At 45.9% G+C, this 26,016-nt stretch overlaps 1 protein-coding gene across 3 annotated transcripts in view; it reads left to right on the top strand.

The window, feature by feature from the left end:
- The window catches only part of CLEC16A (C-type lectin domain containing 16A), a 1,932,649-nt gene that overhangs the window by 1,400,370 nt on the left and 506,263 nt on the right, over window positions 1-26,016 (top strand). For all 3 annotated transcript variants that reach the window (XM_069647805.1, XM_069647806.1, XM_069647807.1), the window contains exon 19: window positions 20,375-20,526. In XM_069647805.1, coding sequence (XP_069503906.1) covers window positions 20,375-20,526 — 152 coding nt within the window. The remainder of the gene's footprint in view (window positions 1-20,374; window positions 20,527-26,016) is intronic.

Raw genomic sequence — 26,016 nt, 5'->3', positions numbered from 1 at the left:
AATCCTGAAACTAGGGCCTGGAGGATTGGTGAGAATGTTAACATCTTGAACTTGCCCTTCCTGAGAAACCTGTTCAAGTGTCTCAGGTCCAAAATGGGCCATCATCCTCTTCCCTTCTTAGGTACCAAGAAGTAAAGGGAATACCATCCCTGGTTTCTTTCTCCCCGAGGCACCAATTCTTTGGCACCTTTCTCTAGCAGGGAAGCCATCTCTTGCTGGAATAGCAGATCTGGAACCCTGACAGGAGTGCATGGGGTGGTGGTGTGAAGGGCGCTGGAGTAAAGGGAGATTGTACCCTTAGGTTACAATCCATCATAACCAGGCACCCAAAGTTATACCACACCATTCTTTAGAATATTCAGCCAGACGCTGCTTTCTGGTGCAGAGTGTGAAAAGATCTCCAAGGTGTTGTGTTGCTTTTGTAGCACCCGAGGGGACTAAGAAGGTTGTAGGTTGGAGCGAATTTCCACCTCTACCTCGTCTCGATCTCGAAAACCTTTTCTGTCCATGCTTCGCTGTAGTTTGACCTTTTCACTATGCACCTCTTGCAACTTCTCAAATTTTGAATGGAATAAGGAGTTCTGGTTGGTTACATTAAACGTGAAGGCTCTGTACACGTCTATCCAACATGATTATGTTTTCAAAACTGTTGATCATACCTTTGCAACAAAATCAGCATCTTATCTTTTGCACATTTTAATGATTAAGGACATGTTAAAATGTACCCTAAGGAATAACCTCTTTCTATTTAATAAATCATTCTATAGACAACAAAAGGGTGTGGCTTTGGGGGCAAACTATGCTCCTTCCCTGGCCGATCTATTTATGGGTGTATTTGAGGACAAGTTTATTTACTCTGATAATGTATTTAGTCCCAGAATCAAAATGTGGAAAAGATTCATGGATGACGTGTTTCTAATATGGCATGGAAATTAGCAAAATATGAATTTTTTTCTGATATTTTTGAATCACAACATGAAGGGGATCCAGTTCATTTGTAACTTGAGTCAAGAAATAATAGACTTTTTAGATATAACGTTGTGTGTTAAGAATAGTCAAATTCTGTCCATGACTTTTAGGAAACCAACCAACGTGAATTCGGTATTGTTAGCTACATTTTTTTTTTAAGTGAGTAGTGCTCTGATAAGGATTAATGAGCATGCTCAAGAGAGTAGTGTTCTTTCTTTTGCACATGCTCAAGTGGAAAAAAAAGAGAGACTAGTGTCTCTCCTGTGAGCATGCACAGTGTATGTGTGCACAGGCACAGCACACATGGTCACGATTAAGGGAAGGTCTATTTAAGGAGGTAAAAAAATTCAGAGTTCGGGAGGATATCTCGCGCTCACACCAACAACTTCTTGTAAACCCTATTATCACTAGTGCTACAATTCTTCTGAATGGGTACAAAAAATTCTTCAAGTTGCATAACAGTTGTCAAATATATTATTTAATTTTGACTTTCAAAGTGTAAAACAGCCGACACGTGTTTCGACCTTTGGTCGTTATCAAGGCTGCATAAATCATTACATTCATTAAATATATCATAAAAAAGAAAGAGAAAATTCAAGAAACCATACCATATAGTGCCAACATGTCAGATCAGGATATGGGAAAATTCACGCCATAAGCAAGATATAAAATGAAAATTCAAAGAAAAATATACAAAAGGCAATAGTTTAGTTTTTCCACATAGAAAAAAATTAAAATAGATAAATAAATACATTAATTCTGTGTGTTCAACATGGTACCCAATTATCATCTGATTGTATAATAATACTCAACCCCAATATATTAGTTACACAAATTACTGGTTATCACCCTGTGACGCCATTCCAACATGACCAGAGAGTATGTGAATATTCCAAATACATCATTTAACAATAAAGTTGCAACTTACCCTCTCTATATCAATAGGTTATATCTTCTGTCTTTGTATAGTAGACCCTTTAGGTTAAAATTGAGTAATATGAATTGCATAAGCATTTTATCCCATATTGTAACATAAATTAAAAAATAAAATATTCACCAACCTGAAAGTCTATGTTCCTAACATGCCATATGTTCCAATGGTCTTAACATTCCAAAATTTTTTTATCCAATATTGGCTTTCTCCTACAAAAAATATATGTATTATGGTAATTGTGCTTCATAGGGTTAACTATAGATCCCCCATGTGCTGTCATTTCAAATATATTGTTGAGCAAATTGATATTGTATTGTGTTTAGTTCCCATACACACATCATGAGTTACTTAAAGGACCTCCCCCAAACATACCAAAAAGAAAGTTCATTATATCTTGTATACGAATCTCCATAGGCTTACCTATACATGGGCTGGATCCCCGAACTTCAATATACTAAGGTGGTCCCACGAGGTTGTCCTTCCATTTAAATGTATTATCACTCGCGAGGTCACGGGCCGCAACGCGATGACGTCACGCGCACGCACGCGCGATGACGTCACGCAAGCGCGATGACGTCACGCGCATAACCGCGCGATGACGTCACGCGTACGTCCGCGTGACGGCGCCTAATATACGCACAATTAGCGTGATACGAACAAATATAAATAATTCTTGTTCATTAACTAAATCGATCAATTGTGGTTATCCAATGTTTTAATATTGATAAGGCTACTCTAACTCGAATTTAACTTGCTGTATTGGTTAATACAAAATGAGACAATAAAACCACAATTAGTTCTACAGTTACATCCTCATGATGTATATGCGTCCATGAGACATATGAATTTCATTACAACCCTTAAATTATTTATATAATCTACACTTTCACTAATGAATACATGGGATCCTATCTTCTGATACGAGCATTTATATCTTATTCCTTGGCTGCTACTTCGGTGGACGTATACACATCATGAGGATGAAAGTGTAGAATTAGGTATGGTTCTATTGTATTATTTTTATTAACCAATACGGCAAGTTAAATTCGAGTGGAAGTAGTAGATTATATAAATAATTTAAGGGTTGTAATGAAATTCATATGTCTCATGGACGCATATACATCATGAGGATGTAACTGTAGAACTAATTGTGGTTTTATTGTCTCATTTTGTATTAACCAATACAGCAAGTTAAATTCGAGTTAGAGTAGCCTTATCAATATTAAAACATTGGATAACCACAATTGATCGATTTAGTTAATGAACAAGAATTATTTATATTTGTTCGTATCACGCTAATTGTGCGTATATTAGGCGCCGTCACGCGGACGTGCGCGTGACGTCATCGCGCGGTTATGCGCGTGACGTCATCGCGCGTGCGTGACGTCATCGCGCGTGCGTGCGCGTGACGTCATCGCGTTGCGGCCCGTGACCTCGCGAGTGATAATACATTTAAATGGAAGGACAACCTCGTGGGACCACCTTAGTATATTGAAGTTCGGGGATCCAGCCCATGTATAGGTAAGCCTATGGAGATTCGTATACAAGATATAATGAACTTTCTTTTTGGTATGTTTGGGGGAGGTCCTTTAAGTAACTCATGATGTGTGTATGGGAACTAAACACAATACAATATCAATTTGCTCAACAATATATTTGAAATGACAGCACATGGGGGATCTATAGTTAACCCTATGAAGCACAATTACCATAATACATATATTTTTTGTAGGAGAAAGCCAATATTGGATAAAAAAATTTTGGAATGTTAAGACCATTGGAACATATGGCATGTTAGGAACATAGACTTTCAGGTTGGTGAATATTTTATTTTTTAATTTATGTTACAATATGGGATAAAATGCTTATGCAATTCATATTACTCAATTTTAACCTAAAGGGTCTACTATACAAAGACAGAAGATATAACCTATTGATATAGAGAGGGTAAGTTGCAACTTTATTGTTCAATGATGTATTTGGAATATTCACATACTCTCTGGTCATGTTGGAATGGCGTCACAGGGTGATAACCAGTAATTTGTGTAACTAATATATTGGGGTTGAGTATTATTATACAATCAGATGATAATTGGGTACCATGTTGAACACACAGAATTAATGTATTTATTTATCTATTTTAATTTTTTTCTATGTGGAAAAACTAAACTATTGCCTTTTGTATATTTTTCTTTGAATTTTCATTTTATATCTTGCTTATGGCGTGAATTTTCCCATATCCTGATCTGACATGTTGGCACTATATGGTATGGTTTCTTGAATTTTCTCTTTCTTTTTTATGATATATTTAATGAATGTAATGATTTATGCAGCCTTGATAACGACCAAAGGTCGAAACACGTGTCGGCTGTTTTACACTTTGAAAGTCAAAATTAAATAATATATTTGACAACTGTTATGCAACTTGAAGAATTTTTTGTACCCATTCAGAAGAATTGTAGCACTAGTGATAATAGGGTTTACAAGAAGTTGTTGGTGTGAGCGCGAGATATCCTCCCGAACTCTGAATTTTTTTTGTCTACTTTGTACAAACTTTGTGGGAAGTTTGAGGGAGTGATATCACTTGCTGCCGACCCCTCCGTATCTTTATTATATATATTTTTTTTGAAATTTGAGAGTGGAAAAGAGCGCACGCAACTTGTTAGCGATCCCACAACTTTTTGTATTTCTATTTAAGGAGGTAGTCTGCTCTGGCTCTGTTGCGCAGAGCAGACCAGTGCAGCCAGCATCAACACGCTATTGGAAGCATTGTAAAGGTAAGAATATAGCTACACTCATGAAATATAACTTTGACCCTAGTTTAAGTATCTCAATAGGAGCTCTTTGGATTTCTTTGTTAAAGAATTGAATTTAAAACCTCCTGTTAAATCCTTACCATGGGGAATTAATTAAAGAGTAATGTTATTTACAACAAGTTAAAATGATCTCAAGTAATATCTAGCATACTAATGGCCTTCTATATCTAATATTTGTAGGTTAAGAAGCGCAACTCCAATCCAAGGAGAAATCATTGTTTTTCTGAATAAACAAGGGATTAGATCTTAGTCCAGCCAGCAAGGATATGCTTTATTCAGACAATCTATTCATTTGTAAGAATGGAAGGGTGGTAACTGATGTTAAACATTTTATATTATAGGTGATATGTAAGCTGCTGGATATCGTTCAATCATTTAGTTAGAATATTTAAACAGGAGAAAGGTAAAGTATTACCCCACCTTGGGATTATTTAAAGACACATCAGGGCATTGGTGCACAATTGTTAGCGCTCACGGGTGAGAGCAAGGCAAGAGTCATTTGGGGTCATTTGTAGCGCGCATGGTGGTGTGAGATAGCTTTGCACTAGAATTTGCCTGTCTCAATAAAATGGCATGGGGAATGCCCATGGGTAAATTAACAAGGTAAAACCCAGTTAAAACATGAATCACATTGGACATGGTGATGTAATGTGAACTCACAGGTTTTTTATTAGAAAATGGGAAATGTGTAGTAAATACTCATGAGATATTTTATTAGCTGATGTAAAGATGCTACAGTAGTATTGTTTTTTTTTCTTTCTTTTTATATCAGCGGTTGATAATGACACCTCATCCCCTGGATGCGAAATGTTTCCTGATTCGCTTGTTATGCGGTATTTATATTGTTGACAACAAACACTGATCACTTCTAGAATAATATTGTTTACATGTGTTCTCTACTGGATTGTACTTGTTAAATTGTGTTGATTTTCTATTTTGTGTATTTTATGTTGACTATTACTAATCATTGTAATGTTAAAAGGTGATACATTGGCCCTGAAGAAGAACTGTGTTTTGTAAGGTCGAAACACGTGCTGGTAGGGGCATATTAATCACCAGTTGAAATTTGAACGTAAAAAATCTGTTGAAAACTCTCATTTGCAAAAATTGGAAAGAATACTGATACCTATTGATAAAATGTATTATTAAGGAGAGGATTCATCAATGGTCTATGTGCAGTGGTTGAACCAATACCTTTTCTGTTATACCTTTCACAGCATGGGTTACAAGTTACTAAGTGAAAGCATACTTAGCGGCGCTCTCCATCTTTAAGCGCACACCTGAACAAGGCTACATACTTCATGATGTCCATTGTGATCCAATTTCTAAAAGGACTAACTGATATTTGCCCTTCAACTCCTTTTGTGGTGTTGGCATGGGACCTAAATGTAGTATTGAACTTGTTAATGGGAGCACTCTTCAAACCACTATGTTCTTGCTCTCTCAGGTTCCTCACATGGAAACCTATTTCTAGTGGCAATCACATAAACGCACAGAGTGAGCAAACAACAAGCTCTCTCTTGCAAACCACCTTTCAGTTTTTCAAGGGACAAGGTCATGCTCTGCGTATGTCCCACCATCCTTCCAAAGGTAGTGTCCCAGTTCCATCGTGTCCAAAAAAATCTATTTGCCGGCCTAGCCTTCTACACCGGCTGTAGATTATGGAAAGGAGTCTCAAAGCAGACACTATCAAGGTGGATAGTTTTGTGCATTTATTTTATTTTATTTAGGATTTATATAGCGCAAAACCACTGACCCTAAGGCTTAAGGGCGCTGACAAAATACAGAAACAAATAAAGAGACATCCTGACGGATATATAGAGCCAGAAGAAAGAGACCAGGACCAAGATGGTATTAGTTAAATAAATAGGTTTTGAGACCCTTTCTAAATGCTCTGCTAGAGCTTTCAGTTCTGAGTTTCAAGGTTGTTCCAGGCAGTGGGGGCAGCAGAGTAAAAGGCTCTGACCTTAGTCTGAGAAAGTCTGCAATTAGGGACAATACGCTGAAAGAGATCATTAGATCTGAGGCTGTAGTTGCTAGTTCTAGGCTTTAGTTCCTCATTGAGGTAAATAGGACCAGAATTGTTCATACAGTTGAAGGATATAGACAAGGGACGAAAGGGAATACGATCCTTAATAGGAAGCCAATGAAGCTCCCTTCTTGACTGGGAAATATGATCTGATCTCTTTTTGTCCATAACGACCCTAACAGCGTTATTCTGTACTACCTGCAATCTGTTTACTTCACATTTTGGAAGACCAATCAGGAGGCTACTACAGTAGTCAATCCTTGAGCTAATCAGAGGTCGGACCAACGTTTCTCTGCTGGTTTGTGAGAGAAAGGGTCGTGCATGGGAGAGTAGTTTAATATAATATGAGGAAGAGGAGACCAGATTACTAACCTGCGCTTTCATATTCAGATTACAGTCCAGATAGATCCCCAATGTTTTAACTTTTTTCTTGATCTTTATGACACAATTATCAATCACAAGCTGGGAGTATAAATCCTCCAGTTTGCACATTTTTGGGTCAGTGCCCACGAGCATGAGTTCTGTTTTGTTAGTGTTAAGGGACAATCCATTGGCACACATCCAACTTTGAATGAGCGAATATATCCTGTTGATTATGGCTTCATCATCCGCGAAGACACCTGTGATAGGAATAATGCACTGGGTATCGTCAGCGTAGTTGGTGAACTCTGTCATTATTGTCCAGAAAGTCAAGACATGGAACCGTAAAGATGTTTATAAAAGATTGGGGAGAGACAAGCTCCCTGCGGGACTCCCTGTGTCAGATCAGTGGGGTTGGCTTCTGCTATATTACTGCTCACTCGCCATTGGCATTCTTTCAAGAAAGAGGCAACCCATGCGGCCGCAGGAACCGAAAAGCCCGCAACCTCCTTCAACCGGTGGACCAAAACTGAGTGGTCCACCAGGTCGAAGGCGGCAGAGAGGTCCAGCAGCATCAGCATGCTCGGTGTGCCTTGATCCATAAGGCGAAGAAGCCTGGATTTTAAATCCAGCAGGGCAGACTCAGTACCATGTTTTACCCTAAAATCTCAGAATGCAACACCTTGACAGATTCAGAGCATACTCAACTGGAAGAGTAGCTGACAAATCAGTGCTAATGTTGGGTCAGGACACCCACTTTGGTAGAGCGGTCTTAGAAAATGTCTTGATTTAATATTCATAGGTGTTCGATCTTCCCTCCTCCTTCAAAATTGGTGCTGCTGTGAGAGTCTATCTAAGATGAGGAATCTGTGAAAGGACACAATCCATTAGAAGAACTAATTAAATCCCTCCAATAATCTTTCTGGTGGATGTTTCTCTCATAAATTCCTCACTGCCATCCAATCCCGCCCATCAAATAAAGAGCTCTCTCCATCTCGCTCTCTTTCAATGTCTACCTTACCAAAACATTTTTGGTTTTGTATGAAGATTAATTCCCCAACGTGGCTGAGCATAGGGATAAAAATTATTGAACTGAGGTTGCGGGGCATGGTGCAAGATACCTTTACTGATGCCTTGTCAAGCCTTGTGATCAAGAGTACAGAGGGACCTAAATGCCAGTACCGCACAGTACTGCCTGCTGACAAAAAGTTTCTGAGATCTGACAAAGCAGAAGAAATATTTCTAAGATGAGGAATCCGTGGGTGAATCATCCATCAGAAAGTACACTACCTCCTCCTTCAAAATTGGTGCTGCTGTGAGAGTCTATCTAAGATGAGGAATCTGTGAAAGGACACAATCCATTAGAAGAACTAATTAAATCCCTCCAATAATCTTTCTGCTGGATGTTTCTCTCATAAATTCCTCACTGCCATCCAATCCCGCCCATCAAATAAAGAGCTCTCTCCATCTCGCTCTCTTTCAATGTCTACCTTACCAAAACATTTTTGGTTTTGTATGAAGATTAATTCCCCAACGTGGCTGAGCATAGGGATAAAAATTATTGAACTGAGGTTGCGGGGCATGGTGCAAGATACCTTTACTGATGCCTTGTCAAGCCTTGTGATCAAGAGTACAGAGGGACCTAAATGCCAGTACCGCACAGTACTGCCTGCTGACAAAAAGTTTCTGAGATCTGACAAAGCAGAAGAAATATTTCTAAGATGAGGAATCCGTGGGTGAATCATCCATCAGAAAGTACACTACCAAATGTAAGTAATTTGTTCTTCATCTTCAGTGTCCAGTTTCTCCATGAAGCCAACAGTGACCTAAGGGCTTGGGAATTGATAACCTGTTGTCTCTAGGTCCTGAGCTCCAATCCTCCAAAGCCATCTCTGCTGCTATGATGTGCTTCCTCCTCATCACAGCTCCATTGTCTCATAACTCTTCCTACCCCTTGTCCCTCCTGCTATCGAACTGGTCTGCAGGAACATTTCTATAATCTCTCTCTAGTGTTTATTTAGGTGCCTGCCTAACTTCCACCTCCCCTGTCCGTGCTTCTCCAATCTCACTGGGTCGGTTTCCTACTTCTGACCCTCCTGTTCTCTCTCCTCTGTCTCAAAGCTTTCCTTCTTACTCACGCCTTTAATCTTCATCTTCCGCCACCTCTAAACCTTTCTTCTCCTTGCCCTCTTTATATTATTCCTCCTTTGCCTTCAAGCTTTCTTTCTCCTCATTCATTTGCTGTTCACTATCCTCCACCTCCAAACATCTCTGCTCATCCTCGCCCTCTTGGCACTCTCCCTCCTTCTCCAAGCTTTCCCCCTCATTCCTTTGATGTTCAACCTCCACCACCTCCAAATGTTTTTCTTCTTGACCTCTTGATGTTCCCCCCCCCTTCACCTCCAAAGTTCTCTCCAGCTCTTTATCCCATTCTACGCTCTAGGCTCCTCCAAGGGATTTCCCCAAAATGCTCCAATCTCTGCAACAGCCACCAAACACTGTTCTCCAGCCCCTTCTCCAAAACCCAGGAGCTCTGCAGAAAGTTCATGGCTTATATAGACCACCAATACCTCCCCCTGGACTTGCCTCCTCTCTAGGGTCTACACTAGTGTGATTTCTGGCTTCCATCGTTGGCAAGGGATGCGTGGTCAAGTAGCCCGAAAGAGGTTTGGGTTGATCCTATATCATGGCCTGCCTGCATCTTTGTATGTAAAAGGATCCTATACAAGTAGCTGCCCTGCCCTCCTCCCTCCTCTGCCATATTTGTAGCTTCTGGGCATGCTCCCTTGCATGGGTGACTGCTTTGGTACTGGTAAGCTTGAGACGTGTAATAGTTTGTGGATTGCTGTCTCCCTCCGGACACCTTGTCAGGTCTGACCAACTGGGAAATGAACCCTCTATTGTTTGAGCTGCCTGTCTTGTTTCTGGCATCCTGGGAATATGTAGCCATTGGGACTCTTTCCTTCTGTGCATCTCCAGTGTGTCTACAATTGGTACTGGAGATGTTTGCAGAGCATTTGGGTCTGGCTGACAGTCCGAATATTGTATTGGCTATCTTGTACTTCCACCACAAGCGCTATTATTGTCGAAAGTAGGGTGGTGTTGGTGGTAACTGTGAGTGTCCGCTGCCTTCAAGCAAGGCCTCACTGCTGATGGTCTGTTTCGCTTTTCCAGACCCAGCATCCTCTTTCTCGGGTGTTACTCGGCTCCTTTGACCACCCCACTCCTAGTCCCCAAAGTTAGGCAGAGGACTTTGTCAAAGAGGACAAAATATACATCATTACTGCAGACCACTGAAGCTCAGAAAGAACGTAGAACCTTAAATATTCTCTAGTGACACCTCGTCATCTCTGAAAAATGCTTGAATTTTCTAATGGAGACTTTCGTTCCATCCACACACAAATATTATGTGGAAAAGTTAATATATTACTGCATTAATGTGGTTTTACATATGCTGCTCCATATCTCCGCTTATGGACTTATCAAACAGTTTCTTACAGCTGCTGCCCCCCTACACCTTGGAAAGGCACTAAAATGCGATGTAGAGAAAAATAAAAGCGTATAAGTCCTTTTACGCTTACATTTTGCACTCCACTCATTAAGAAATGACCCCACTGTGTTTTGTAAATTTTATTGGTGGTAGCAGAGGGTTACTGATGTACTGTTTGTTATCGTTGAAAGGACTGCTTTTAAGAATTAAAACTTTGTCATTTTGAAAATAATCATGCCGGGTTGTATCAAAACCTTGGAATTCAAACATTGCGAGAAGACTGCACTTCCGAGATATCGATAAACAACGCCCACAATGTTTGCATCTGGTGTCTGGGAGCCGACCATGATGTCTTTGTTTCCTGCGGGCCGTTGAATCCAAAGGAAATTTGGCATGTCACTTTAGGCCACCCTGTGGCGAAATCATGAGATACACCCCAGAAGTCATTCTTTGGAGGAGGGCATTGTGACTGAACAGCCCTCATCAGAGAAAGAGCCTTATTCAGAGAGGGAAGCGCATACGAATACCCACAAAAAGCAGTTTAAACGGTCCCACTATGTATGGCTTTTGCAACTCATTTGTCGTCTTCAGCACACAAGAATAAAAGACAACACCGATACTACTGAGATGAGGGTGAGAAAAGTTCATCAGACTCCTCAGGGGGAAATAAAGTAAGTGTCCTAAGTCCTCTTGTTCTGCAGATGGGTGGGGGGCATTCAGGTGGAATATGTTTGACATGTTTCCCCTAGCATCAGCATCTATGACCTGGACTCCGACAAAGAAGGAAGGTCCCACCAATGCCGTAACTGGCCGACATCCCTTTGAAGAAGGCTCAAAGCCGGTTCCGAAGTAAAAGCTGCTCCAGAGCACTAAAGCTGTTCATGGGCACCTCGATACTACTTACTCAACAACCTCGAATCAGCACAGGGCAGACTTTCTCCCAGTCAGGAGGTATTCCGATTGTTACACCCCTGCCTCGAGGGAGCACTTTTTCGAGGCAATGCTAGGACGTGTATGTTGATGAAGGGGGCTTTATGCTATTTGATCTGAAAACTTTTAGGTCTCTCCGGGAATCAGACTGCCGAAGAACGGATCACTGATTAACCAGACCATATGGAGCTAGCTGCCCAGCTTCCGGACAACAGCAGCCTTGACCTATAACCTGACCTGGACATTAAAGAGTCTTCCCCAAACAGACATCCTAATATTGCTTTTCCACGCACCCGGTGGAAGAGGCTCTAGAACTGTGAGCCATATCCAGATCCATCCAGCAGTACAATCTGATTGACATTTTAGAAGCGGCTCCTCAGAATGAAACCTTTCTGCCTTTCAATCCAATGGTCACCAATACAGTACTAGATTTGTGGCAGCAGCCTTGCTCCACTGCTTTGGTGGATAAGGAGCTGGCAAAAACATAGAAGCCAGCCTCCTCAGTCCCTTTCTGCTTATGCAAACATGCCAGCCCTGAGATGCTGGTAGGTTAGACTGCTCCGATGTTAGTAAAATCAACAACCTTTTTCCTCCTTTCGACCTGACCAAGAATGCTAGAAGCTAGGCACTTTACCTTAAAGGAATGTAGCTTTTAAAGGTTCTCACCACATCCTGTTCTTTGGCGCAATACACAAATGTTCTCTTGAATGTGTTGTCAAGGGTGGCCCAACACCTCCCTCAAAGAGGGAGGTCGGAGACAGCTTCAGTTCTTTGCTGGTGGTTGTCAAGGAAGCCTCATGTCAGGCCCTTCACACTGGTCTGGACACAGCAGACTGTTTGACCCAGATCATTGAGAGTGCTTTAGTTGTCAGGAGGTACTCTTGGAGGAGGTCATTAGGCTTTTCGTCTGATTTGTAGGCTAACCCTAGACATGCCCTTCGATGGAGTAAAGCTTTACAGGCCAAAAGTAGATGAGACCCTTGAGAAGTTCAAGGGAAGCAAAGGCGACATCTCTGGAAAAAGCAGTCCAACAAACAGCACAAACACTCTTTCGAGGGGATTGGGTCCTCCGACGTATTCCATATCTATGACATGTAATCACCACAGCTGTGCTGCTTCGGAAACTTTTTTCCGCCGTCTGCGTCCTGCGTCGATGCGCCGTCGTCGAGGGCCTCCTCCGACATCCGACGTGATAAGTAGGACGCACGACGCCCGTAGCCTCAGTTCCGTTTTTTCCGCGAACGTGTTGCTTCGTGAATCTCGGTTAACGCCTTGACTCTTTGGAGTTCTGTTCTTCTCGGTTCTTCGAACCTGTTCGTTTTGTGAAAATCCTTCGTGTGAAGATGTCTTCTACTTCGTCTTCGACTCCGCGTCCGGGTTTCAAGAAGTGCGGGGAGTGTGGGTCCAAGATGTCGGTGACGGACTCGCACGACGCCTGCCTCTGGTGCCTCGGGGAGGCCCACGACACGGATGACTGTATCGACTGCCAGTCGCTCACGTCCAAAGCCTTACGCAAACGTAAGAAGTTGTTGTCGGTAGGTCGGGTGTCCAAGCCCAGGAAGTCGAAGTCTGCGGGGCTTTCGACGGATGATTCGAGGGGTGACTCTCCGCGTCATCGTCGGAAGTCTCGTGGGTCTCCTTCTAGGAGTCGGTCTCACCACTCCTCAGCCTCTTCGAGGCATTCTCGGAAGCGCGACACCGGTCGTCTTCCAGGTCCTCTTCGGATGACTCTGCCCGGCACGTCGCTTACCCCACCAGCCGTGCGACGCCGGAGGAATGGGCTTCCTTCGGGAAAAAAATGCTGGCGATTCTTGAGTCGCAGGGTACTAAGCCGTCCGCGCCCCCGAGTGGGGTCGGTCGTGAGAGGTCGAGAGACACCGCTCGCAAGAGTGGTCGGCACGAGTCGCGGGAGAGGTCCCGTTCGGACAAGGAGACTCGTTCTCGACGTACCCGATCCAGGTCCCGGTCCTTGACGCGTTCGAGACCGCATGCACCTGTGAGGTCTTCGAGGAAGACATCGACGTCTGAGGCGTCGAGGGTGTCGACAGGCTTTCTCGAGGCTCCGGCTCCGAGGAAGTCGTCGAAGCCGTCGACGCTCAGGTCGTCGAGGGACACGCTCGGGGCTCCGGCTTCAATGGCTGTGTCGACGCCGCCGATGCTGGAGGCGCTGCATCTGACGTCGACGCCGATTTCCTTGACGCCGATCCTCTCGGCGCCGATGCCGGTTCTCTAGACGCCGGCGCCGATTCGCTCGACGCCATCGACGCCTTTCGTGTCGGAGGTACCCTGTGGCATGGGAGAACCCCCTAGGAAGGTGCCGGTTCTCTCGACGCCGGGTGCCTTCTTTTCGCCACCTGGACTATATTTCAGAGGCGGATGAGGATTCTGATGGCCTGGTTCCTAGTCAGGTTCCAGATGAAATTGTCTCGGGCCATAGTCAGTTTGACGATTTGAGACAGTCACTGCATGATGCCAGTGGACTGGACACCTCTCCGGAGGTGGAGTTTTGTAGGCATGAGCCTGGCTCTCATGCTGATTCCTCGTACCGGCGCCTTATGGCTAGGGTTTCTGAGTACTTGGGATGGTCTGCTCCCCCAGGGGAGTTTGTGCAGGATGATCTGACGGACATCCTTGATGTTGGTCCCCCAACTGATCCGGTACTGCCGTTCCATATGGCTTTACAGAGAAGGGTGGCGGCGGCTTGGACTGCTCCGGAGAGTCTCCCGTGGGTGGGCAGATCCTTGTCGCGAAAATACCGTCCAGCCAGTAGCGACCCCTGCTACTTGACCAGGCACCCCACTCCGGAGAGTTTGGTGGTGCAGGCGGCCACGGCCCCGGCAAAGCAGGCGTCGTACCCTACCATCCCTCCTGATAGGGACGACAAACGTTTTGATGGCTGGGCGAAGAAAGTGTTTTCTTCTGGTGGTATGGCACTTCAGGCGGCCAACTCCGTTTGTGCCTTGTCACGTTTCACACACACTCTGTGGAACTGTGTTGCATTAGCGGCTGAACATATTCCCGAAGGGGACGAACGGGATGGTTTCCTTGCTATGGTCCAGGATGGTAAGGATGCCATGTGTGAGTCCGTTCAGTCGGGTTTGGACTTAGCTGAATGCGTCAGTAGGTCCATGGCGGCGAGCACCGTAATACGCAGGTTTGCCTGGTTGCGGAAGTCGGGGTTTGCTCCTGATGTGCAGTCCCGGCTCCTCAACATGCCCTTTGACGGTGAACACCTTTTTGGCAGCAAGGCTGACGAGAGCCTTGAGAGGTTGCAGACCTCAAAAGCTGCAGCAAAGTCATTGGGTGCTGCAGTTCGCCAACCTCCGCCTTTTCGTCCTAGGGGACAGCAGTGGAGGGGTGGTTCCTTTCGCTATTTCTCCTTCAGTAAAGTGAGAGGAGCTGGCAGTCAAAGAGGCCAACGCAGGGGTACCAGAGGTGGACGACAGGGTACCCGTGGTGCCAAGGCCGCTCGGGCAGTTGCCTCTTTGCCCTCAGGTAACGCCGCAGCCGCTCCCATTCAGTCATGAGGCCATGTCCCATGGTTCGCCGGTTGGGGGAAGGCTGGCGCAGCATCTTGTAGAGTGGCAAGCCATTACTTCAGATGTGTGGGTTCTGAGATCATAACCCGCGGCTACTGTCTTCCCTTTCGGCACAGGCCTCGTGACAATCCACCGGGGAACCTCTCTTTGCAGAGACCGGATCCGCTCCTTGCGCAGGAAATTCAAGCTCTGCTGGAGAAAGGCGCCATAGAACTGGTGCCTGTAGCGGAGAGGAACAAGGGATGGTATTCCCCTTATTTTTTTATTTCGAAGAAAGACGGGGGATTGAGACCCATCATGGACTTGCGCGGTTTGAACAAACTCCTCAGGAAGGACAAGTTCAAGATGGTTACTCTCTCTCAAGTCCTCCAGGCCCTTCAGCTTCAGGACTGATTGGTGTCACTCGACCTCAAGGATGCTTACTTCCATGTGCCGATCCATCCCAAGCACAAGAAGTACCTGAGGTTCGCGATTGGTGACTCGCACTTTCAGTTTCGGGTCCTGCCGTTCGGATTGACCTCCGCCCCGAGGGTTTTCACCAAGCTCGTGGTGGTGGCAGCGCATCTCAGGCAAGGGGGGATTCACGTCTACCCCTACCTGGACGATTGGTTGATCAGGGGGAGCTCTCCCGAGCAAGTCCTGGATCATCTGTCCGTCACCTGCCACTCCCTTCACAGGCTGGGCTTCTCCCTCAATTTAAAGAAGTCCCATTTGACGCCAACACAGCGGCTCCAGTACATCGGAGCAGTGCTCGACACTTCCCTGGGGCAGTGTTTTCCTCCCCAGGTGAGGGCTCTTCACATTCAGCAGATGGTGCACAAGTTTCAGCATGCCCAGACGCTCCCAGCATTCGAGTTCTTGAGGTTGCTCGGCCTCATGGCATCCTGCATTCTTCTGGTGCCAGAGGCTCGCCTGCGGATGAGATCTTTGCAATGGGCGCTCAAGACGCAATTGTCGCAGTCCTCCGGCAGGATGTCGGACCCGGTTCAGGTGCCGCCCTAGGTCGCCCGGGACCTTCTGTGGTGGGCCGTCGAAGGCAACTTGATGAAGGGGGCTCCATTTTGGCTTCCCTGGCCGGAGGTGACGATCGTGACGGATGCATCCCTCACGGGTTGGGGAGCTCATGCCAACGGGCTGACAGTCAGCGGTCGTTGGTCTCCGTCGGAGTCCAGACTCCATATCAATCTGTTGGAGCTGAGGGCCATCAGGCTAACCGTAAAGGCTTTTCTGCCATCTGTGCGGGGGAAGAATGTCCTGATTCTGACGGACAATACAGTGGCCATGCACTACCTCAACAAAAAGGGGGGTCAGGGTCTCTCCCTCTGTGCAGAGAGGCAATGCATCTCTGGTTCTGGGCCATCCAGCAGGAAGTTTCGATCTCGGCAGTTCATCTGGCCGGAGACGAAAACGTGACGGCGGACGCTCTGAGCAGGCAGAGCACGATCTCTCACGAGTGGGAGTTGGCTCAGGAGATTCTCCTGGAGATCTTTGCCCTTTGGGGGACCCCTCAAGTGGATCTCTTCGCCTCCAGTGTCAACCGGAAGTGCGAAAGGTTTTGCTCGCGGGAATTTCCTCCAAAAGGAGCCTTAGGAGACGCATTCGTGGTGGAGTGGTCATTCCCGCTGCTGTACGCGTTTCCTCCAGTCCCCGTCATCCCGCAAGTGCTGCAGAGGTTACGGAAGTTCGGTTCCCGGATGATCCTCATTGCTCCGGCGTGGGCTCGGAGGACGTGGTACCCGGACCTTCTCGACTTGTCCATCTGCCCTCCGCGTCGTCTTCCCTACCGAGACGATCTGCTTTCACGGGAGGGGGGTCAGGTTCTGCATCCAGAGGTCAGATCCCTCAACCTTCACGCTTGGCTTCTGAAAGGTTGAGGTATAGGGATTGGGACCTCCCTGAAGACGTGATGGAGGTGTTGCTTTCGGCCCGAAGGCCAGCAACAAAGTCTCTGTTCCGTTGCCGTTGGAGAAAGTTCTGCGACTGGTGCAGGGTTAAGAATGTGGATCCTTTTTCATGTGCCATTCCTGTGGTTCTGTCTTTTTTGCTTTCGTTAGCCCACAAGGGCCTGCAAGTGGGTAGCATTAAAGGTTACCTGGTAGTGCTGTACATATTTAAGCGCTCATCTGAGGAGTGTTCTTATTTTAAGATTCCTTTGATTTCTCAGTTTCTTAAAGGGTTAACTAATGTGTTCCCACCGTCACCTTTCCAGGTGCCCGGTTGGGATTTGAACCTTGTTTTAAAATTCCTAATGGGAGCTCCGTTTGAGCTTTTACATTCTTGCCCTTTGAGACTGTTGACCTTTAAAACTGTATTTTTAGTTGTTACTTCTGCTCGCAGAGTGAGTTAGTTGCCGGCACTATCCACTAAGCCACCCTTCAGAGTGTTCCATAAGGACAGGGTTGTCCTTGGGGTTCGTCCTTCTTTTCTTCCGAAGGTTGTGTCGGGATTTAATTTAAGCCAGGTCATTCTTCTGGCGTTCTATCCTCCTCTACATCCTGGTAAGGAAGAGGAGAGGCTCCATAGGTTGGATCCTAGGAGTGCATTGAGCTTCTAAATCTCACGCATGTCCCGGGTCAGAGTGGACTATTAGCTCTTTGTAGGATACGCTGGAAGGAGTTTGGGTCAAGCTGTTACTAAGCAGACCTTGTCGAGATGGATTATCTTGACCATCTTGAAATGCTACCGTCTGGCGGGTAAGGACCCTCCGGTAGGCTTGAGGGTCCATTCTACTAGGGGTGTGGTTGCCTGCACTGCACTGCAGAGGGGTGTTCCCATTCGTAACATTTGTGAAGCAGCCACATGGGCCTCTGTCTATACTTTCGTCAAACACTACTCCCTGGATTCTATCCATGGGCAAGATTTGGCATTTGGTAAGGCAGCCCTCTATTCTGCAATTTGATTGGGCATTCTAAAATTCTAAATTCTTTTCCCACCTCCTTACGTTGGTACTGCTTGGGGAGTCTGTCATAGATGTGGAATATGTCGGTGGAACCAATCCCCTCGAAGAACAAGTTACTTTCTTACCTGGTAACGTTCTTTCGATGGGATGTTCGGACGACGCATTCCACATCGCTCCCTCCCTACCTGCCCCTCTACAGAATTTCTTATGCGATTGCAGCTTCCGTTTCCACAGTGCTTTCTGTAGTCATTCTGGCAGAAGATTGGTGCCAGGCGTTCTGGGGAAAAAACTACAACTGAGGCTACGGCGTTGTGCGTCCTACTTATAACATCTGGTGACGTCGGCTCGACAGAGGCCCTTGAGGACAGCGTATCGACATCATCGAAGCAGGACGCAGACGCAGAGAACATTTTCCGAAGCAGCACAGCTGTGGTGATTACCTGTCATAGATGTGGAATACGTTGTCGGAACATCCCATCGAAAGAACGTTACCAGGTAAGAAAGTTACTTGTTCTTCTGGTGCTTCAGGAAAAAGTGCATGCGTCTTTTCGATTGATGGTAACTCAGCTGCTAAGCACAGGGGAATAAAGGTAAAACTGCAGTCAGAGGGCATAGTGTGCCCTGTAAATGAGCTGAGTGGCGTCCCTTCCAGAGCTAAAGAGTGGACCATCGAGGAGATTAGCGTCATAGCACATTTCACCCCAGCTGCTTATGAAGTATCTAAGATGAGGAATCTGTGGTAGCAGAATCTGTCACAAAGAACATTTTTGGGGGAAAGTAACTTCTTTATAATGAGCCCCAGCCATTAAGGGTGCTGGCACTGTGGAAAAGCGCTGGCTTTGCTGGGGCAGCGTTTGCACCAGCATGCGGTACAAGGCGGCCAATAGCAATGTGTGTGGGATAAAGGTAGGTCTAATATCTAATGGAAAACACAGTATGCTAAACATTGGAGAAGGTGGCAGGTAGCACTCAAGTTTGCCTACAAGTCAGGATTTTTCTAGAAGGATCAGATCATGCGACAAAGGAAGGAGAAGGTGCACAGGAAAACAAAGACGGACAGGCATACGTTCGCTCTCTGAAGCGAGAGACTTCATCTTCACAAAACTAGTATTTCCTTCAAGGCTGTATAAGCTCATTGTTATAGGGAATTGATTTGTCAGCTATAAAAATAGTATAGAACTGTTTGAGGACCAATGGGGATTGCACCTGGTATGCTTGTCTTCTGGATTTTGCCTTAATTGTTGTTTCTTAATGTACATTAGCACCCTGGATGGGGGAGCTAGCCAATCGGGTGGCTAGGAATGCGTACTTGAACTGCCAGTGTAAGCCCGCGTTCCCAGCCATCTGACGGCCGGTTCCCCCCGCCGCCATCATCTCCCCATTCTCCTTCCTGTTTTTTCTTTTTCTTTACTAACCCCCAAACCCCCACTTACCTTATTTCGGCTTTGGGGGCTCTCGCCGCTGCAGCCGCACCTTCCTCTCAGCTTCCCACGGCCGCCATGGAAAGGGAAGTGGTGCTCCATACGGAGCCCCACTTCCCTTTCCATGGTGGCATTCTTGGAAAAGTATTGTCCTTCCTGCAGCGGGACGCCGCACATGTAGGAAGGAAAATCTTTATTTATTTATTTATTTATTGTAACCCGGGGTGCTAATGGCCTTCATCCCCCGTCCAGGGGCTCAGGCTGATAACTTGGACTACCGGGCCGTTATCCCCTGTTCCAGCCCCTGGAACGGGGGATGATCGCCACATTATAGGTAATTCATTGTCATGAACATATCACGATTAATGAATGAAGAGGTTGCAGCCCAGCTATTCAAAAAGCCTAGCCATGGTTCACCAATTTCTTTGTTGAACAGAATGTTTTCCTTATTTGTATGGAATTTTCCTAATTGGGTATTTTAATTTGCTGTAATTCATCATTGTTGAACATTTTGTCCTGTTGATATTAAAACTTCTTCAATAGAAAAGGACAGTATTTGTTGTTTTGAATGATCAAAGGAATTATATATAAGTCACCAAAGAAAACAGCATTCCTGCAAAAAGTCAATTGCAGGTCATGAAATATGGACAACGAGAATGAACCCTCAGTTATCATCATGTGACAACAGTGATGCCCTCCAAATGGGGAGATGAGGAAGTCTCTGATGCTCAGCTTAAATCCTTCCGATTTCTCCCATTTGCACATTCTACATTGATTACTTGTTTCATCTTTTCTTTTCACTCTTCTTTCCCACCCACTCCTAGGGTAAATGCACAGTTTAGTATGAGCATACTATTGTGCTATGACTTGTTACACTCTTTAAGTGAGGTGGAAGTATAATATCGGGTGCAGTGTGACATTCTGCTTCTGTAGGAAAATCATAAACCATTGCACCATGTATGACCTACTTTTTTGGTTTGCTTTCAGATAACAGTGATTTAATTGCATGCACTGTGATTACAAAAGATGGGGGTCAAGTGCAACGATTTCTGGCTGTGGATATATACCAAATGAGCCTGGTAGAACCAGATAACAAAAGACTAGGCTGGGGCGTGGTGAAGTTTGCAGGTCTTTTACAGGTAAGCTGTATAATGTAAATACATTGTACCCGTTTTTTATCCACTTTGTGGTGGTTTTGATACAGTTTCATTCCGGTTCACTGTGCAAAGGGGAATTTTTTAGAGTTTGTGTTATTGAACTTGCCAACCCTTCCCTCCCCCAGTCTTTGAAGGAAGAGTGGCAAATGGTACCTTCAATTTAATGCTCTCCCACAAGCATAATCAGGAATTTAGTGCATTACAGTGGAATGTTTTTATTGGTCAGAAGCACACTTTGAGTTTCAATTCATGGTTCTGTGTGGCTGAACAACTCTCAAGGCAAGAAGTAGTCAGGTATCGAATTGATGTATGTGTGGTCTTTCTTGTACCTGTCAAACAATTCATCCCATCCTCTTAAACACATATTGCACCCAGCATTGCTGCACCCACACATTTGTAGTCATCCTCCACATAAGCCAAAACAGGCAATGATGTCTGTGTAGGTTGCCCTCTGGATCTCTCACAAACATGCAAACACATCCCACACCCTTATACAAATTGATAGCGTTTCATTCGAGGAATGGGTATGTATTCCACTGAGCTGCCTCTTACAAAGTTACAATTATCTACTATTCCCAAGTTTAAGAGGGGCAGGTATTGGTCTAGAAAATTGATCCCTAACCCTGCGTCACCAGAATTACACAACTACAAACAAGCTCCAGACCAATTGTGCCACATTCTATGGTTAATATCTTTGCTCCATATAAGTTGCAGTACATTCTAACAAGTTCCAATTTTGACATATATGTGACACCTTTTCTATTCACTCCAGATTGTCTGTCATACACCTTGTACCTTGACAATTGCGGATTTGGAGTATGGCGTGCTGGGAAACTCCAGATTTCTAAAACAGTGGGATGTAGGAACCAGACCCTGAGATTGACAGCGCATTTCAGAATTTAACTTTGTGACACTGGGAAGGAATAAGGTGTATCACAGCCAATCATGAGTGAATAGAAAAGGTTGAAAACTCTCACAGAATTATGACAACTATGGTGGAGAGTCCCCATTAGAATCGAGCAAGGATTTGGATTCAACATTATTATAGAAAACGTCCTGAGGAGAACCTTGTTGTGAGGTTGAAACACGTGTCGGCAACAAACCATTAAAGAATGTATGTCAAAATTGGAACTTGTCAGAATATACTGCAACTTAAATGGAGCAATGATATTAAATATAGGGTGTTTTGCAATTGGCCTGGAGCTTGTTTGTAGTCTTATACAAATAAATGCTTGCAGACACAACCCTGAAAGTAAAGCCTAAAAGTCACACACATGGATATGTATTTTTTGTGCTCTTTTTTGCTGTGTGATGCATACGACAAAAAGCAAACATATGAACAATACCCAACCTATTTCCTTCACATCTCCATAACACTGCAAATGTGGATGTTAGTGTGGTTGGATATTTGGGTGTATCTGCAAGACTTCCTGCAATCTCACACGGACCCACAATTTTATATATATATGTGTATGTATTGTTACGAATATTATGATGCTGTCCCCTCTCCCCGAGCTGGAGTCCAATCTCACAAGGCTGGGCAGGTGAGGCTGCTACCCGATAGTCCTCCTGGGGGTGGTACTCGGTTCTCTCTCTCTCTTGCGCCCTTTCCCAGGTTCCTCTTGAGGAGACTTCGAGATTACTAAGCGCACAAATCCTACTGGGAGTTCTCTTGTCAACACACAAAATAAAATCGCTTGTATCCAAGACAACTTAGCGTAGGTCACCCGGTGTGCTCCCCTGACAAGTTCTTTTCCACGTTCTCCTGGTTTATTCCTTTGCCAAGACTTCTTTATGTGATTCACTTTACAGACTTGCAAACTTCACTTTGTTACTTTCGCCTCTATTAGTTCTCTTTCGGTAATAATGAATCTCATATTCTCTTTCATTCCCTTCACTGTCCTTTAATGTTCTTTGGTAGCGTTGCGGAAGCATCCCGGTGTCCCAATCTCCCTCCTTAGGACTTATTGGCTTTCTGTGGTGTTCTTTTGTTCCCTCTCGGTAAACGGGAAGTGGCGGTTCAGTGTCCCACCTCCACCTCGCAGGCTCACTGGCTTCACCCGCTGGCTCCCTAGTCCTTTGTTGCTCTCGCCTGGTTGCTGAAGACTTCTCCGTGTGCGGGCGGTGTAGGTGCTGCTCTTCATTTCCTGCAGCCACCAACCAGTCTTGGCTTCTTCTTCTAGTGTGGATCAAGCATGGCAAACTGTCTCCAGGAGCCTTCCTCCTTCTGCTTTCCCCTTGAGCCAGCTGGCTGCACAGACCTCTCTTCAGCAGTTCGGCAGTCCTTTGGTCGATGCCACGAGGACAGGGCTTCCCTAGGTAGCTCTCTTTCTGCATTCAGGTTCTGCCTTTTACATTTTCCAACACCTAGCATATGCTCATAACCAGTAGAGCGGGTTCTGCACTTCTCAGCCTCATGGATCCTCATTGCTCCATTGTCTCCTTGTCTCAATATTCTCAAATGCATGAAAATGTTGGGCAGTTCTTGGTTTTCTTCTCACATGATACCGAAACAATAGGCTTTGTGGGTAGTTGGAGGGAACTCTATAGAAGGTTGAGATTTGGGAGAAACATCTCTACAAGGGAAAAGGGGGTACGTGTCTTCACTTGATGATGCATTGTTAACCCCTTGAGGGTGGTCCTCCCATATATAGCCACCCACAGGGTCAGGGTCCGGTAGCGGCTGCCATCCCCTCAAAAAGGAGTGATGACATCATCTGATTCATCACAACTATGAGGAGGAAGAAGTGTGGATCAATACAAAATACTCTGCAGAACCGAGATGACTGCTGTAGACATAGTAAGCAAAGGCGGGACAATGATACTATAAAAACTAAGGGAGAACTTCACAGGTTATCTAACACTCCCTGGGGGAACTGCGAGAATGAAGGGAGCAGAACCCGAAACGTGGAAGCAGACCGGGACACCGATAAGGGAGCAAGAAGGTCTGACGCTGGTTGGGGGAAGAGGATTCACCTGGTGAACTGGTGGAAAAGGGCTTCTGGTGTTCCTGAAGCTGGAGAGGCGCAAAGGAGAGGAACCGCATGACGAGAAGGAAAAGGGAGATTGTGGAGAAACTGCCTTCCTGTGAAAGTCCTCGGCAGCAGCAGAAGTCCCACGGCTGCATGCAAACGCCCAGGAGAGACTGGATCCCTAAAAGGACCACGAAACAAGGTACACAAGTGGCCGGAGAGGTGCTGGGGGACCAAGAAGGCTGTGTCCAGTACAGAGCGGCGAGGGAAGTTGCCAATACAGGGTCTGGGACCCGCACCACAGTAAAGAGGACATCTTATATAATTGGCCATGCGATAGCACTTGACAGGAGAGTGAACCAAGTCTACCCAGAAGGACATTAGCAGAGGAATACGAGTCAGGGTCCGGCACCCATATAAGAAAGATCAGCACTGCTGTTCATAGTCACAGTACCTTGCACGGTAGTGAACCAGATGGGCTTTGAGATAAAGATTGAGAAAGTCCAGGGAATGGGAGACATGCCCCCTGTTGTTTTCAACTGTCATATAAAGCATGAGGAAGGATGGAGGTGTGGAGGGGGGAGTCAATACCTCAGCATCTGTGAAGTGTAACAAACGCCTGAGAAATGCCTGGGTAAGGGAGTGTCACGATGCCCGCTCCCGGGGAGCCGGCTCAGGCCCTGCGTCCCCGAAAACGGACATCAAGTCCGCAGGGAAGGTCCCAGCAACCCCTTATAGGGGCCCTTTGGACAGCATCCTGGCGCCTATGGCGCCAGGCTCATAGAAAACGTCAGTCCTGGCGCCATAGGCGCCAGGCTCATTATGAAAGTGTTTGGGTGCACTTACCTGATGCAGACCATGCTGCAGAACCCCGGCCTCCTTGAGGCCTGAAAGGAACTACTTTACCTGTGGGACTCATTTACCACCCGGGCGTGGTCGGGGAAGGATACATACCTGATTGGAGGAAGGAAACATTCTAGGAACTTCTTCCAAGGCTATTTAAACCACACCCGATCAGCCACACGTGCTTCGCGTTGTTCTGCATCTAGCAGCTGGACGCTCACCGTGTCTGCTCCTGCATCTTGACTTTTGCCACACCTGCCAGCATCCTGAATCACCCGCAAAGGAAGGGAACAAGAGAACAGAAGAAGGAAAAGGCCTCGCCTGCTAAATCTGCATCCCAGAGACATTTCGCCGACAATCCTGAAAAGGAAGACATTTATTTTTAAAAGCACATCGCATCGATCGCTGCAGCACCGCATTCTACTCACCTTTACAGGGCGCCTCCATGTTCAGCAGCGACCATCCGGATTCGCAGTCGCGCCCCCGCGCCTAGGGAGAAAAAGACAAGAACAAAGGTGAGAGAAAGAAGGGAAAAGGGTAGCTAAAACTCCATGTCAAGACTTACCTGTTGGCTCATTCCCTTTTCATTTCGGGTCCGTGCCGCATCCAGGCATGTTCGGACCCCGGCCCCCAAGGGGAAAAAGACATCAGCGTTAATGAGTGAATGAAAAGACATTACCAAAACACTCATTAAAGACTTACCTGATTTCCACAAGGATTTCACCGCTCACCTCGGGTCGGTGCCTGTTCCCCGGCATTCCGTACCCCGGCCCCTATGGGGAAAAAGACACTAGCATTAGAACATTAATGCATGGACACAAGGGGAACCACTTATAGAAAAACTTACCTGGAAGCCAAGCAAGTTTGGTTCTCACCCATCCGAAAATCCAGTGACGTAACTGGATACCAACGCGCCCCTGCATCAGAAGCAGGATGGAGAGCTCGTCCTTCCAGACCCTAAGGTGAGATGCTACGGGGAAGCACAGAAGGGTTTTGAGGAGGGTGAGAGGGGTAAGTGGGAGGCCGATTGCATTACCCCGCAGACAGTTAACCCCCTATTCTCACCTACAGAAGGATACTTCTGCGAGTCAGACAAGCCAGATCTGGGGCCCGGTCCAGTCCGTCTTCCGAACCCTGTGCATCACCTTAGACGAGGTCACAGCAGCGCGAACCAGGCCAGCGCCCCCGTGGGAGTCAGGTGAGCGTTACAGAACGCGAAGCCTTCCTACAAATTCCCACCCAGGCGCTATGGAAACTTCTGAGACTGATCAGTTGGCCCAATTACTGGGGGAATTACGGGCAGAAGTACATGCTGCTTGTCAAGAGACTAATGCCCTCAAGAGGGAATTAATAATATCAAAGGAAAGAACTGATGACCTGGCCAGACAGCTTTTGCAAGGTCAAGCTGGACAAACTCCTCTACCCTGTTCCGGAGGGATCCCTGCTCCTGTGGTTCCCAGTAACCCTGTGCAGATTAATCTACCTGGAAACATGCCGCTGGCCCCACCTGAACGCTTTGCTGGGGACCCCAAGCGATTCGCTGTATTCATGAATCAGTGTCGTTTGCACTTCCTATGCAGACCTGGGGCCTTCCCTAATGATCAGACCAAAGTAGCCTTTGTATTGTCATATCTCAGCGGCTGCGCTGCCGATTGGT

This window comes from Ambystoma mexicanum, chromosome 2q (assembly GCF_040938575.1).
Source record: "Ambystoma mexicanum isolate Mex_15411 chromosome 2q, UKY_AmexF1_1, whole genome shotgun sequence".
NCBI classification, from domain to species: Eukaryota; Metazoa; Chordata; class Amphibia; order Caudata; family Ambystomatidae; genus Ambystoma; species Ambystoma mexicanum.
The sequence above is the reverse complement of the archived record's forward strand: the minus strand, read 5'-3'. Positions and strand labels throughout refer to the sequence as shown.